The sequence below is a fragment of the Oncorhynchus masou genome, chromosome 28, assembly GCF_036934945.1.
Source record: "Oncorhynchus masou masou isolate Uvic2021 chromosome 28, UVic_Omas_1.1, whole genome shotgun sequence".
In the NCBI taxonomy this organism is placed as follows: Eukaryota; Metazoa; Chordata; class Actinopteri; order Salmoniformes; family Salmonidae; genus Oncorhynchus; species Oncorhynchus masou.
In genome coordinates this window covers 55,261,773-55,278,424 of record NC_088239.1, presented here as the reverse complement: position 1 = coordinate 55,278,424, position 16,652 = coordinate 55,261,773, and the positions used below count along the sequence as shown (strand labels likewise).

At 45.7% G+C, this 16,652-nt stretch overlaps 1 protein-coding gene across 1 annotated transcript in view; it reads left to right on the top strand.

The window, feature by feature from the left end:
• The window catches only part of LOC135517925 (stomatin-like), a 33,240-nt gene extending 18,426 nt beyond the window's left edge, over nucleotides 1-14,814 (top strand). The window contains exons 6-7 of the mRNA XM_064942652.1: nucleotides 587-721; nucleotides 14,503-14,814. Coding sequence (XP_064798724.1) covers nucleotides 587-721; nucleotides 14,503-14,694 — 327 coding nt within the window. The 3' untranslated portion in view covers nucleotides 14,695-14,814. The remainder of the gene's footprint in view (nucleotides 1-586; nucleotides 722-14,502) is intronic.
• Nucleotides 14,815-16,652: the final 1,838 nt, after the last annotated feature.

The following is a 16,652-nucleotide window of genomic DNA, read 5'->3' as shown; positions in this document are numbered from 1 at the left end:
AATCTTTGGGTTGTCCTAGAATTTATAGTGCGGCTTTGGATAATCCTTGGTTGGGGTCTGAGGGAATTATTTGTTTCCGATTGCAAACCTAATAAGATGGTGATTCAATAGTCCATAATTATGAGGATAAACATTTAGATCTATTCCACGGGACAAAAATAGATGATTGTGGCAATGTGTATGTCCCGACAGATGTTGGTCAAAACACACTAGTAATGGTGCGGGTAATTACCTTTCACCTGTTTGTGCCAGAAACAATGAGTTTTCTTTGTAGTAATGGTTCAGCTGTGACACTAACGAATCTGCACTCTGCTTTTTCTCTAGGGCACTCGGAAACAACGGTACAACGAAACCTAATCATTACGACAATTATTAAGTGGGCACATTTTTTTATTCTAGGCGCACTGGTGCTCTTAAAATTGCATTTAATTTCAGGTCAAACAGCAAAATATTTCGGTGCATATGCGGCCAAAATGGTCACACTTTTGAGCCCTTCTGAGCCCTGTCTGGGCCTGTTGTGACCTGAGGTTTCAAAAGGAGCGTGTTGGATGTAGAGTTCCGTGTCTTATCCCCTGTGTTTCCTCAGACTACCCTGGACGACGCTACAGATGACTGGGGTATCAAGGTGGAGCGGGTGGAGATCAAGGACGTCAAACTGCCCCAGCAGCTCCAGAGGGCCATGGCTGCAGAGGCCGAGGCTAGCCGTGAGGCCAGGGCAAAGGTACGGTACTGACACAGATACAGACCAGGGTCACACACACACTTGAATATTGTCATGTCTTGTTATGTCTGTTCCTGTCCTTTCTCTTCACTCTGTCTCTCTCTGCTGGTCTTTTTAGGTTACCTTCTCTGTCTCTCATTCTTCAGCTGTTCTACATCTCCCCTAACTAGCTCATTCACTCTTCCCCACCTGTTCTCTCTTCCCCCTCTGATTAGGTCTCTATTTCTCTCTCTGTTCCTGCTACTTTCAGTGTCTGATTCTTGTTTGTGTTTTTGATGCCAGAAGCAAGCTGTCGTCTCGTTTGCTTCCACCTTGTCCTGTCCTGTCGGAGTCTGCCTGGCAGGTGCATCCTGCACTATACTAACGTTCTTTTTGTTCCGCTGACAACGTTGGAAGAGGATTTATGCCATTCCTGTTTTTCATTAAAGAACTCTGTTTTCTGTTAAAACCGCTTTGGGTCTTCACTCAAGTTCATAACAGAAGAATCAGACCACGAATGGACCCAGCGGCTCCGGACCCTTTTCACTCCGCCGTCGAGATCCAGGGAGCGATGCTAGGCAGACACGAGGAGGAATTGTCTGCTGCTCAACATGCCGTTGAGACCCTGGCCGTCCAAGTCTCCGACCTCACAAGACAGGTTCACCAACTCCACCTCGATCCACCGCCCACTTCCAGGGTTTCCGAGTCTCCGGAGCCCAGGATCAACAACCCGCCGTGTTACTCTGGGGAGCCCACTGAGTGCCGCTCATTCCTCACTCAGTGTGATGTGGTGTTCTCTCTCCAGCCCAACACTTACTCCAGGAGCGCAGCCCGCATCGCCTACTACGTCATTTCTCTCCTTACCGGACGGGCGCGTGAGTGGGGCACGGCAGTCTGGGAGGCGAGGGCTGAGTGTATTAACCAGTATCAGGACTTTAAGGAGGAGATGATACGGGTTTTTGACCGTTCTGTTTTTGGCGAGGAGGCTTCCAGGGCCCTGTCTTCCCTATGTCAGGGGAATCGATCCATAACGGATTATTCTATTGAGTTTCGCACTCTCGCTGCCTCTAGTGACTGGAACGAGCCGGCTTTGCTCGCTCGTTTTCTGGAGGGTCTCCTCGTCGAGGTTAAGGATGAGATCCTCTCCCGGGAGGTTCCTTCCAGTCTGGACTCCTTAATAGCTCTCGCTATTCGCATAGAGCGACGGTTTGATCTTCGTCGCCGAGCTCGTGGAAAGGAGCTCGCGTTCTCCGTTGCTCCCCTCTCCACATCACTGCCACCTGCCGCTTCACTGCCACCCTCCTCCGCCGGCTCGGATGCTGAGCCTATGCAGCTGGGGGGTATCCGCATCTCGGCCAAGGAGAAGGAACGGAGAATCACCAATCGCCTCTGTCTCTACTGCGGCTCCGCTGGTCATTTTGTCACCTCATGTCCAGTAAAAGCCAGAGCTCATCAGTAAGAGGAGGGCTACTGGTGAGCGCAACTACTCAGGCCTCTCCTTCTGGATCACGCACTACCTTTCCGGTCCATCTCCGCTGGCCCGGTTCATCTGCTTCCTGCAGTGCCTTGATAGACTCTGGGGCGGAGGGCTGTTTTATGGACGAGACCTGGGCTCGGGAACATGACATTCCTCTCAGACTGTTAGGGGAGCCCACGGCCTTGTTCGCTTTAGATGGTAGTTCTCTCCCCAAGATTCAGCGTGAGACGCTGCCTTTAACCCTCACTGTCTCTGGTAATCATAGCGAAACCATTTCTTTTTTAATTTTTCGTTCACCTTTTACACCTGTTGTTTTGGGTCATCCCTGGCTAGTGCACCATAACCCTTCTATTAATTGGTCTAGTAATACTATCCTATCCTGGAATGTTTCTTGTCATGTGACCTGTTTAATGTCTGCTATCCCTCCTGTTTCCTCTGTCTCTTCTTCACAGGAGGAGCCTGGCGATTTGACAGGGGTGCCGGAGGAGTATCACGATCTGCGCACGGTGTTCAGTCGTTCCAAGGCCACTTCTCTCCCTCCACACCGGTCGTATGACTGTAGTATTGATCTCCTTCCGGGAACTACTCCCCCGGGGTAGATTATACTCTCTGTCGGCTCCCGAACGTAAGGCTCTCGAGGATTATTTGTCGGTTTCGCTCGACGCCGGTACCATAGTCTCCTCCTCCTCTCCCCGCCGGAGCGGGGGTTTTTTTGTTCAGAAGAAGGACGGGTCCCTGCGCCCATGCGTGGATTATCGAGGGCTGAATGACATAACAGTTAAGAATCGTTATCCGCTTCCTCTTATGTCTTCAGCCTTCGAGATCCTGCAGGGAGCCAGGTTTTTCACCAAATTGGACCTTCGTAACGCCTACCATCTCGTGCGCATCAGGGAGGGGGACGAGTGGAAGACGGCGTTTAACACTCCGTTAGGGCACTTTGAATACCGGGTTCTTCCTTTCGGCCTCGTTAACGCTCCAGCTGTCTTTCAGGCACTAGTTAACGACGTCCTGAGAGACATGCTGAACATTTTTGTTTTCGTTTACATGGACGATATCCTGATTTTTTCACCGTCTCTCTCGATTCATGTTCAGCACGTGCGACGCGTCCTCCAGCGCCTTTTGGAGAACTGTCTTTATGTGAAGGCTGAGAAGTGCACTTTTCATGCCGCCTCTGTCCCTTTTCTCGGTTCCGTTATTTCCGCTGAGGGCATTAAGATGGATCCCGCTAAGGTCCAGGCTGTCATTGATTGGCCCGTTCCTAAGTCACGCGTCGAGCTGCAGCGCTTTCTGGGCTTCGCTAATTTCTATCGTCGTTTCATCCGTAATTTCGGTCAGGTGGCAGCTCCCCTCACAGCCCTTACTTCTGTTAAGACGTGCTTTAAGTGGTCCGTTTCCGCCCAGGGAGCTTTTGATCTTCTTAAGAATCGTTTTACGTCCGCACCTATTCTTGTTACACCTGACATCTCTAGACAGTTTGTTGTTGAGGTTGACGCGTCAGAGGTGGGCGTGGGAGCCATTCTTTCTCAGCGCTCTCTCTCTGACGGCAAGGTCCATCCTTGCGCGTTTTTCTCTCATCGCTTATCGCCGTCAGAACGTAACTATGATGTTGGTAATCGTGAACTGCTCGCCATCCGCTTAGCCCTAGGCGAATGGTGACAGTGGTTGGAGGGGGCGACCGTTCCTTTTGTCGTTTGGACTGACCATAGGAACCTTGAGTACATCCGTTCAGCCAAACGACTTAATGCGCGTCAGGCTCGTTGGGCTCTGTTTTTCGCTCGTTTCGAGTTTGTTATTTCTTATCGTCCGGGCTCAAAAAACACCAAACCTGATGCTTTATCTCGTCTCTTCAGTTCTTCTGAGGTCTCCACCGACCCCGATGGGATTCTCCCTGAGGGGCGTGTTGTCGGGTTGACTGTCTGGGGAATTGAGAGGCAGGTAAAGCAAGCACTCGCTCACACTCCGTCGCCGCGAGCTTGTCCTAGGAACCTTCTGTTCGTTCCCGTTCCTACTCGTCCGGCCGTTCTTCAGTGGGCCCACTCTGCCAAATTAGCCGGCCATCCCGGCGTTCGGGGTACGCTCGCTTCCATTCGCCAGCGTTTCTGGTGGCCCACTCGGGAACGTGACGCGCGTCGATTTGTCGCCGCTTGTTCGGTCTGCGCGCAGACTAAATCTGGGAACTCTCCTCCTGCCGGCCGTCTCCGACCGCTTCCCATTCCCTCTCGACCATGGTCTCACATCGCTTTAGATTTTATCACCGGACTGCCTTCATCAGCGGGGAAGACAGTTATTCTTACGGTTGTCGATAGATTCTCTAAGGCGGCTCATTTCATTCCTCTCGATAAGCTCCCTTCTGCTAAGGAGACGGCTCAGATCATTATCGAGAATGTTTTCCGAATTCATGGCCTTCCGTCTGACGTCGTTTCCGACAGAGGCCCGCAGTTCACGTCTCAATTTTGGAGGGAGTTTTGCCGTTTGATTGGGGCTTCCGTCAGTCTCTCGTCCGGCTTTCATCCCCAGTCTAACGGTCAAGCCGAACGGGCCAATCAGACTGTTGGTCGCATTTTACGCAGTCTTTCTTTTCGTAACCCTGCGTCTTGGTCAGAACAGCTCCCCTGGGCAGAGTACGCCCACAACTCGCTTCCCTCGTCTGCTACCGGTCTATCCCCTTTTCAGAGTAGCCTCGGGTACCAGCCTCCGCTGTTCTCATCTCAGCTCGCCGAGTCCTGCGTCCCCTCCGCTCAGGCTTTTGTCCAGCGTTGCGAGCGCACCTGGAAGGGGTCAGGTCGGCACTTTGCCGTAATAGGGCGCAGACTGTGAGGGCCGCTAATAAGCGTAGGACCAAGAGTCCTAGATATTGTTGCGGTCAGAGAGTATGGCTCTCCACTCAGAACCTTCCCCTTAAGACAGCTTCTCGCAAGTTGGCCCCGCGGTTCATTGGTCCGTTCCGTATTTCTCAGGTCGTTAATCCTGTCGCAGTGCGACTTATTCTCCCGCGCTATCTTCGTCGCGTTCACCCGGTCTTCCATGTCTCCTGTGTTAAGCCCGTTCTTCGCGCCCCCGCTCGTCCCTCCCCCCATCCTTGTCGAGGGCGCACCCATCTACAGGGTTCGTAAGATTTTGGACATGCGCCCTCGGGGCCGTGGTCATCAGTACCTAGTGGATTGGGAGGGGTACGGTCCTGAGGAGAGGAGTTGGGTTCCCTCTCGGGACGTGCTGGACCGTTCGCTGATCGATGATTTCCTCCGTTGCCGCCAGGTTTCCTCCTCGAGTGCGCCAGGAGGCGCTCGGTGAGTGGGGGGTACTGTCATGTCTTGTTATGTCTGTTCCTGTCCTTTCTCTTCACTCTGTCTCTCTCTGCTGGTCTTTTTAGGTTACCTTCTCTGTCTCTCATTCTTCAGCTGTTCTACATCTCCCCTAACTAGCTCATTCACTCTTCCCCACCTGTTCTCTCTTCCCCTCTGATTAGGTCTCTATTTCTCTCTCTGTTCCTGCTACTTTCAGTGTCTGATTCTTGTTTGTGTTTTTGATGCCAGAAGCAAGCTGTCGTCTCGTTTGCTTCCACCTTGTCCTGTCCTGTCGGAGTCTGCCTGGCAGGTGCATCCTGCACTATACTAACGTTCTTTTTGTTCCGCTGACAACGTTGGAAGAGGATTTATGCCATTCCTGTTTTTCATTAAAGAACTCTGTTTTCTGTTAAAACCGCTTTTGGGTCTTCACTCAAGTTCATAACAAATATACAGGCATTGGTCTTTAGTCTATTTTTCAGTCCCTTGAGTTGAGCTAAATCCTTTTCCTCTGAGTGAAATATCCCCACTTGGCTTCTATTATATCGTTTGTTGATTTGATTGACTCCCAAAATAAATCATCCAGATGAAAATGTTTTTTTGACGGGTCAACACGTCATCTCCCTTGTTCCTTAGCAACCGGTAGTCATATCGTAAGAACCCGAGAGCATAGCAGGTCACAAGCTGGGGCTTCTCTGCCCGAGTCTCCTCCCATCGGCCATTACACTAATTGGATATCATCTTCAATCTGCTGGTTAAAGTTAAGAGGGCTCTCTGGGATTGATTTATTTAATCATCCACTCACTATGGTTACTCTCTGTATGCTTACATTCACTTGACATGTGTGCCGAATCGGATCGGACCGCGAGGGGACAGACAGGATGGTTTGGTGCTCACCTCTCGTAGACACTTTTCTTTTACAATATTACCAGGTGCAGGACTAATTGGCCAATAAAGTTTGTACAGAAAATAACAAACAGGACGTTTACAAAGACTAATAAATCAAAGGTATTCTCAATTTAAACTCTTCCGGCAACAACTCTTTGCCTCTAACAACTTAAGTGGCTCCTCTCATTGGGGTAGTCATGGCTCTGCCTCCTACGTGTGTATGTCATAGAACTGTTCCTCTTCACTTCTCTGACCTTACCTCAAGCCACAGTCCTCACCTCTCCCTAACTCACTGCTTTCCCACCTTACCAGTGACTGACACCAGACTGTGGTTTATCAGCTCTCCATATGAGATTGAACAATAACATGTTCTGACAGAATTTAAACTTTCTGCTCTCCCCTTTCTCACTCTGTATATTTACCTACCCTCAGTTTTAAAATGGTAACATGAATAAGGATATTTCGACTTTAGAAGTTAGTACCCCACACCCCAAAACACATTTCTACCATAAATGTGTAATTTCCTATGGACATATAACGTCCTAAACAACAGTTTTACATAAACAAACCCTTTGATTACTTGTACCATGAATTCTTCTTTAAATCGCACAATACACATTAATGAAGTAATTCACCCCCGGGATAATTCATCACTTTGGTTATTCCCATCAACCAATACATGTTCCTCGATGACTCGTAGACTAATTTGTGTAATGCGTAATGCACAGTGGCACTTCAACAAGGAAACATTGCGGCGCTTCAGACAAACACAATTTAGGTTAAACGATGTGATTATACTCTACCAACACTTTGATCGTTATTCTAGTAATATTTTTCACATTACTAGAGCATGTACGTTTAAATAGGCAGCTTTATACACAGTACAACCATGGTTCACAAGTTACATTGTTTTAGTAACTGGCATGCATAACAAACACTAGACTTTGACGCCTTATCTCAAGGTGTTGTTGGCAAACAGAATGTGCTACTCAATCCAACATATTCTCTTTAGTTTCAGGATTCTTGGCTATACCTTAAAGAGACACAATAAAGAGTCTCTCCAACCAATCATTTGTTTCAGTGTCATTGTCTGTAAGTCATGGACACGCGCTCCATGACAATGTGGAATTATTTCTCTCTCTCTCTCTCTCTCTCTCTCTCTCTCTCTCTCTCTCTCTCTCTCTCTCTCTCTCAATTCAATTCAATTCAAGGGGATTTATTGGCATGGGAAACGTGTTAACATTGCCAAAGCAAGTGAAGTAGGTAAAATACAAAAGTGAAATAAACAATAACAATAAACCGTAAACATTACACATACAGAAGTTTCAAAACAATTAAGACATAAATGATAAATTTCATATTACGTATATATACAGTGTTGCAACGATGTACAAATGGTTAAGGGTACACAAGGGAAAGTAAATAAGCATAAATATGGGGTGTATTTACAATGGTGTTTGTTCTTCACTGGTTGCCCTTTTCTTGTGGCAACAGGTCACAAATCGTGCTGCTGTGATGGCACACTGGAATTTCACCCAGTAGATATGGGAGTTTATCAAAATTGGGTTTGTTTTCGAATTCTGTGTAATCTGAGGGAAATATGTGTCTCTAATTTGGTCATACATTGGACAGGAGGTTAGGAAGTGCAGCTCAGTTTCCACCTCATTTTGTTGGCATTGTGCACAAAGCCTGTCTTCTCTTGAGAGCCATGTCTGCCCACAGCGGCCTTTCTCAATAGCAAGGCTATGCTCACTGAGTCTGTTCATAGTCAAAGCTTTCCTTAAGTTTGGGTCAGTCACAGTGGTCAGGTATTCTGCCACTGTGTACTCTCTGTTTAGGGCCAAATAGCATTCTAGTTTGCTCAGTTTTTTTGTTAATTCTTTCCAATGTGTCAAGCAATTATCTTTTTGTTTTCTCATGATTTGTTTGGGTCTAATTGTGCTGCTGTCCTGGGGCTCTGTGGGGTGTGTTTGTGAACAGAGCCACAGGACCAGCTTGCTTAGGGGACTCTTCTCCAAGGTCATCTCTCTGTAGGTGATGGCTTTGTTATGGAAGGTTTGGGAATCACTTCCTTTTAGGTGGTTGTAGAATATAATGGCTCTTTTCTGGATTTTGATAATTAGTGGGTATCGGCCTAATTCTGCTCTGCATGCATTATTTGGTGTTTTATGTTGTACACTGAGGATATTTTTGCAGAATTCTGCTTGCAGAGTCTCAATTTGGTGTTGGTCCCATTTTGTGAAATCTTGGTTGGTGAGCGGATCCCAGACCTCACAACCATAAAGGGCAATGGGCTCTACGACTGATTCAAGTATTTTTAGCCAGATCCTAATTAGTATGTTGAATTTGATGTTCCTTTTGATGGCATAGAATGCCCTTCTTGCCTTGTCTGTCAGATCGTTCACAGCTTTGTGGAAGTGTGGCGCTGATGTTTAGGCCAAGGTATATATAGTTTTTTTTTTGTGCTCTAGGGCAATGGTGTCTAGATGGAATTTGTATTTGTGGTCCTGGCGACTGGACCTTTTTTGGAACACCATTATTTTGGTCTTACTGAGATTTATTGTCAGGGCCCAGGTCTGGCAGAATCTGTGCAGAATATCTAGGTGCTGCTGTAGGCCCTCCTTGGTTGGTGACAGAAGCACCAGATCATCAGCAAATTTGACTTCAGATTCTAGTAGGGTGAGGCTAGGTGCTGCAGACTTTTCTAGTGCCCGCTCCAATTCGTTGATATATATGTTGAAGAGGGTGGGGCTTAAGCTGCATCCCTGTCTCACCCCGCGGCCCTGTGGGAAGATATGTGTTTTTTTCTTCCCTATTTTAACTGCACACTGTTGTTTGTGTATGTGGATTTTATAATGTCGTATGTTTTACCCCCAACACCACTGTCAATCAATTTGTATAGCAGACCCTCATGCCAAATTGAGTCGAAGGCTGTTTTGAAATCAACAAAGCATGAGAAGACTTTGTCTTTGTTTTGGTTTGTTTGGTTGTCAATTAGGATGTGCAGGGTGAATACATGGTCTGTTGTACGGTCATTTGGTAAAAAGCCAATTTGACATTTGCTCAGTACGTTCTATCCATTGAGGAAATGTACGAGTCTGCTGTTAATGATAATGCAGAGGATTTTCTCAAGGTTGCTGTTGACGCATATCCCACGGTAGTTATTGGGGTCAAATCTGTCTCCACTTTTGTGGATTGTGGTGATCAGTCCTTGGTTCCAAATATTGGGGAAGATGCCAGAGCTAAGGATGATGTTAAAGAGTTTTAGTATAGCCAATTGGAATTTGTTGTCTGTATATTTGATCATTTCATTAAGGATACCATCAACACCACATGCCTTTTTGGGCTGGAGGGTCTTTATTTTGTCCTGTAGCTCATTCAAGGTAATTGGAGAATCCAGCGGGTTCTGGTAGTCTTTAATGGTTTATTCTAAGATTTATTCTAGTATTTGATCCTGTATATGTTTTTTCTCTTTATTCTTTGTTATAGAGCCAAAAAGATTGGAGAAGTGGTTTACCCATACATCTCCATTTTGGATAGATAATTCTTTGTGATGTTGTTTGTTTAGTGTTTTCCAATTTTCCCAGAAGTGGTTAGTCTATGGATTATTCAATTACATTGAGCTGATTTCTGACGTGCTGTTCCTTCTTTTTCCGTAGTGTATTTCTGTATTGTTTTAGTGATTCACCATAGTGAAGGCGTAGACTCAGGTTTTCCGGGTCTCTATGTTTTTGGTTGGACAGGTTTCTCAATTTCTTTCTTAGATTTTTGCATTCTTCATCAAATCATTTGTCATTGTTGTTCATTTTTTCGGTTTTCTATTTGAGATTTTTAGATTTGATAGGGAAGCTGAGAGGTCAAATATACTGTTACGATTTTCTACTGCCAAGTTTACACCTTCACTATTACAGTGGAACGTTTTACCCAGGAAATTGTCTAAAAGGGATTTAATTTGTTGTTGCCTAATTGTTTTTTGGTAGGTTTCCAAACTGCATTCCTTCCATCTATAGCATTTCTTAATGTTACTCAGTTCCTTTGGCTTTGATGCCTCATGATTGAGTATTGCTCTGTTCAAGTAGACTGTGATTTTTACATAGGTCTGATCGGACGGGGCCTAAATGGGGTGTGGGCATGGTTGACGTGGGGGGGTGTTGATTGGTTGGGGTGGGGGTGTGGATGTGGCTGGTGGTGCTGTGGTCTGGATGTAAGTCCTCTTGGTGTGGGTCCTCTATGTGTAAGTCCAGGAGGGGGAGGTCCCGCAGGTTTGGGAGGGTGTCTCGCTGGTCTGGGCGTTGTGTCTATTGATCTGTTGCTGCTGTGTGAAGTGTTGGGGCTACGTTTGAGAGCAATGTCCTTTAGGGTCCGGGCGAAGGTGGGCACTGCTGCCTTGTATAGGTGGACCTGGTCGTAAAGGCTGTTCATGTCCAGGGTGGAGTGGTGGGCCAGGGAAACATTTGGTTTTGAGGCACAGTCACGGGAAATACTTGCGTTTAACCGCTGTATTGTGGCAGGGTGGAAGTATTTTCGTGGTAGCAGGGTGGAGATAACCACTTGTGTGTTGGGGAAAGTAGAAGAAGCTTTTTCAATCACTCCCTTCAGTGCTGTGGCCACCCTTTCCTGCTGTGCTCTCAGGTAATTTGTGCCTGTGTGTATTATTATCTGGCTAGGTGAACCTAGTTGGTCCTCAGACAGAAGGTCTAGGGTGCTGGGTGTTTGGACATCAGAGTTTAGACACACTGTGTTTGGGAAAACGTTTTTTTTTCTTGTATATATTTCCCATTTGTCCATATAGAGAACAATCTGTGTCTTGTGTATGTCTTCAGTGGGTGTGGGGGGTTGTCAGAAGGCCTATCAGGGTGGCTGACAGGGGGGGTGCTCAGAGGCGGTGAGAGCCCCTGGGGTTCTTCATTTGTCTGTTCTGCTGTGATGTCGAGACTTTTGTCAGGTGCTGAGGTGGGCTGTTCTGCTGGCTTCTCTGCGGGGATGGCCACCTCTCTAGGGTTGTTCTCTGTCACACGCCATCCCCCTCAATCTCTCTTCCAGCAGTCTGATCCTCTCCTCTAGTGCTCTGTTCTTCTCCTGCTCTTGCTCCTGTTGAAGTTGTCTCACCACTGTCCAGAGTGCAGATATGTCTCTCTCCACCTCCAGCACTCCGGACTGTGGCCTGGGTCTGTGCTGACTGGAGTGTAATCACCTGCTGTTCCAGCTCCACCTGCCTTACCTCCAGCTGGGTAAATGTATCCTTATTATCAATGTGAGGGTAGTACTCTGTGCTGGGAGATTTTTATTTTTTTTATCTTTATTTAACCAGGCAAGTCAGTTAAGAACACATTCTTATTTTCAATGACGGCCTGGGAACAGTGGGTTAACTGCCTGTTCAGGGGCAGAATGACAGATTTGTACCTTGTCAGCTCTGGGGTTTGAACTCGCAACCTTCCGGTTACTAGTCCAACGCTCTAACCACTAGGCTATCCTGCCGCCCCAGATTGAATTTCCGCTGGGGGTGGCTCGTTTGGACTCTAACCACTAGGCTATCCTGCCGCCCCAGATTGAATTTCCGCTGGGGGTGGCTCATTTGTGGGGTTATATAATGAAGAGGTCTGGTCTGACCCGCTCGATGTGGGGGTATCTTTCTCAAGGGAGAGCTTCTCCTGCTGGGCTAATTATTTGATTAGGTGAAAGTCCAGCTGAAACTGTTTTGGGTTGCCCTGTACCATTACTGTTCCAGACTTATAGAGATTTATATTAGCTGACTCAGAGTCCTCGTTGTCAAGTATCCTGAGTTTCCACCCCTCGTTAACACCTCCTCTTTTAACCTGTCTGGCCCACCCGGGACGCAACCGCACCCCCTTCCAACAATAAATGCAAATGCGCTACGCCTGATGCTAATAGCACTCGTTAAAACTCAAACGTTCATTAAAATTCACATGCAGGGTAGTCAATTCAAGCTACACTCGTTGTTAATCAAGCCAACGAGTCAGATTTGTAAAATGCTTTTCGGCGAAAGCATGAGTAGCTATTATCTGATAGCAGGCAACACGCCGAAATACCAGAAGGGACGTAAACAAAGGAATTAGCGTAGCCGGCGCTACACAAAACGCAGAAATAAAATATAAAACATTCATTACCTTTGACGAGATTCTTTGTTGGCACTCCTATATGTCCCATAATGTCACGCCTTGGTCTTAGTATTTTGTGTTTTCGTTAATTAGTTGGTCAGGCCAGGGTGTGACATGGGTTTATGTTGTTGTATTTCATAGTGGGGTTTTTTGTAGTATTTGGGATTGCGGCTGAGTAGGGGTGTTGTATAGGCTTGGCTGCCTGAGGCGGTTCTCAATCAGAGTCAGGTGATTCTCGTTGTCTCTGATTGGGAACCGTATTTAGGTAGCCAGGGTTTCACTTTGTATTTCGTGGGTGATTGTTCCTGTCTCTGTGTAGTGTTCACCAGATAGGCTGTAATAGGTTTCAAGTTCCGTTTTGTTGTTTTTTGTATTTATAAGTTATTTCGTGTATCGTCATTTGTTCCATTAAAGAACATGAGTAACCAACACGCTGCATTTCGGTCCGACTTTCTTTCGACAAACGAAGAATGCCGTTACACATAAACATCACAATTGGGTCTTTTTTTCGATTAAATCTGTCCTTGTGTACCAAAAATGTCAATTTATGAACACTGTCAGATCCAGTAAAAACACATTTTTTAAACGCAACGTTATTTGTTTTAATTAAAAAAGTTGCCTATAAACTTTGACAAAACACTTCAAACTACTTCTGTAATCCAACTTTAGGTATTACTAAACGTTAATAAACGATCAAATTGATCACGGAGCGATCTGTATTCAATAAGCACGAGTTTGGGAAACATAACTAACTTTTCCGGTTCCATTGTTTACAACTGTGGACTTGACAACCGGATGTGGCTATTACTCAGATGACCAATGATTTAGTTGAATCGAAATCACAACACTGGCGACATCGTGTGAAAGCTGTAGGAACTATAATCTCACCCTTAATTATTTTTCCTTCCAATTGACAATACATGTGCTGGTGGATTGATTTTTTCTTCGTCGATTTAGTGACCAGGTTTTCTGGCGATTTTGACCACGGAACTCGTTCTGTTATAGTCACAGACACCATTGAACCAGTTCTAGAAACTTCAGAGTGTTTTCTATGCACACATACTAATCATATGCATATACTATATTCCTGGCATGAGTAGCAGGACGTTGAAATGTTGCGCGATTTTTAACAGAATGTTGAAAAAAGTAGCCCGATCTCTAAGAGGTTTTTAATTAACAAAGGGGTAGTGTGCAAATATAGCACTGTGCCATGCCAGGGGATGATTTGTGTGGAAGATAAGGTTGCTGATGTTCCCATTTTTGTAATAGTCAGCAAAAAGTGTCTCTTGATTTTCCATAAGGAGCTTCATTTTGTAGTCTTTTCTTGCTTTATCATTCTTTACATACACAGGATACTGTATTTTAATTACCTCTGAACAGCGGGAGGCAGCTTCTAAGGCCTCTCCATTTGGTTGGAGGTGACTGTTTGACTCTCCTGCCATTGTTGGGCTAAAGGACTTTGACACCTCTCACTTGACACGTCAGTGCTAATTGAAGCTGTATCAAACTTGGCACCCTTAATTTACCATTCAGTCCCAATAAAGTAATGTAGTGTATTTTTCTTCTTGGCTTTTTGAAATAAAATACAGTTTCAGACTAAACATTACTCACTCAGTTCCAGGTTGGATGGGGTTTTCAGGTTTCTGTTGTTTTCCAGAGAATTTGTTGTATAGAATAATAATCATTGGTAGTTGTAAACCTCCCGGTGATTCCTTAATTCTGTCCAAAATCAGGTTGTAGGTTTTGAGTTTTGATTTGGAGTGAAGGCTATGTTGTCAAGGGTAGCATCCTGTATATGTTCCTGACAAAAAATCCATGTTCATCTAACTCTAAATCTATCTTTTTTTAAGAAAATGCTGAAAAATGCAGGAGCTCATGTGATCATGACCTCTAGCCTGCTCTCTCTCTCTCTCTCCATTATCTATCTTCGTTACTTAATGGTCATTACCTAACCTCTTTTTCTCCCATCTCTCCCTTCCTCTCTCTATCTGTCCCCCTCCGCCCTGCCTCCTGTCCCCTGGGTCCTGTGTGTAGGTGATAGCAGCGGAGGGGGAGATGAACGCTTCGCGGGCTCTGAAGGAGGCCTCTCTGGTGATCGCTGAGTCTCCATCGGGCTTGCAGCTGCGCTACCTGCAGACCCTCAACACCATAGCTGCCGAGAAGAACTCCACCATCATCTTCCCCCTGCCAATGGACATGATGCAGGCCTTCATGAAGAGAGACTGAGGGGAGCCTGTTGGGTGCTGTGTGAGTGCTGTTACACACATACAGTACACACACACGAAACAAACATTCCCACATACAGTGGGGCAAAAACGTATTTAGTCAGCCACCAATTGTGCAAGTTCTCCCACATAAAAAGATGAGAGAGGCCTGTAATTTTCATCATAGGTACACTTCAACTATGACAGACAAAATGAGAAAAAAAATCCAGAAAATCACATTGTAGGATTTTTTTATGAATTTATTTGCAAATTATGGTGGAAAATAAGTATTTGGTCAATAACAAAAGCTTATCTCAATACTTTGTTATATACCCTTTGTTGGCAATGACAGAGTTCAAACGTTTTCTGTAAGTCTTCACACTGTTGCTGGTATTTTGGCCCATTCCTCCATGCAGATCTCCTCTAGAGCAGTGATGTTTTGGGGCTGTTGCTGAGCAACATGGACTTTCAACTCCCTCCAAAGATTTTCTATGGGGTTGAGATCTGGAGGCCACTCCAGGACCTTGAAATGCTTCTTACGAAGCCACTCCTTCGTTGCCCGGGTGGTGTGTTTGGGATCATTGTCATGCTGAAAGACCCAGCCACGTTTCATCTTCAATGCCCTTGCTGATGGAAGGAGGTTTTCACTCAAAATCTCACGATACATGGCCCCATTCATTCTTTCCTTTACATGGATCAGTCGTCCTGGTCCCTTTGTGTAATGGTTTTCTTGTGGGGAAAGAGAGGCGGACCAAAATGCAGCGTGGTTAGTTTTGTGCATCTTTAATAAAGATGAAAGTACGACAATCTACAAAAACAAGTAACGTGCAAAAACCAAAACAGTCCTATCTGGTGCCACAAACACAAAGACAGGAACAATCACCCACAAAACCCAACACAAAACAGGCTACCTAAATATGGTTCCCAATCAGAGACAATGACTAACACCTGCCTCTGATTGAGAACCATATCAGGCCTAACATAGAAATGGACAAACCAGACACACAACATAGAATTCCCACCCAGCTCACGTCCTGACCAACACTAAAACAAGGAAAACACACACGAACGATGGTCAGAACGGGACACTTTGCAGAAAAACCCAGCCCCAAAGCATGATGTTTCCACCCCCATGCTTCACAGTAGGTATGGTGTTCTTTGGATGCAACTCAGCATTCTTTGTCCTCCAAACATGACGAGTTGAGTTTTTACCAAAAAGTAATATTTTGGGAGAATGTCATATGGTCAGATGAAACCAATCTTCTTCTGGATCATCCAAATGCTCTCTAGCAAACTTCAGATGGGCCTGGACATGTACTGGCTTAAACAGGGGGACACGTCTGGCACTGCAGGATTTGAGTCCCTGGCGGCGTAGTGTGTTACTGATGGTAGGCTCTCTGCAGGTCATTCACTAGGTCCCCCCTTGTGGTTCTGGGATTTTTGCTCACCGTTCTTGTGATCATTTTGACCCCACGGGGTGAGATCTTGCGTGGAGCCCAGATCGAGGGAGATTACCAGTGGTCTTGTATGTCTTCCATTTCCTAATAATTGCTCCCACAGTTGATTTCTTCAAACCAAGCTGTTTACCTATTGAAGATTCAGTCTTCCCAGCCTGGTGCTGGTCTACAATTTTGTTTCTGGTGTCCTTTGACAGCTCTTTGGTCTTGGCCATAGTGGAGTTTGGAGTGTGACTTTTTGGGGTTGTGGACAGGTGTCTTTTATACTGATAACAAGCTCAAACAGGTGCCATTAATACAGGTAACGAGTGGAGGACAGAGGAGCCTCTTAAAGAAGAAGTTACAGGTCTGTGAGAGCCAGAAGGTAACCAAATACTTATTTTCCACCATAATTTGCAAATAAATTCTTTAAAAAATCCTACAATGTGATTTTCTGGATTTTTTTCCACTCATTTTGTCTGTCATAGTTGAAGTGTACCTATGATGAAAATTACAGGCCTCTCTCATCTTTTTAAGTGGTAGA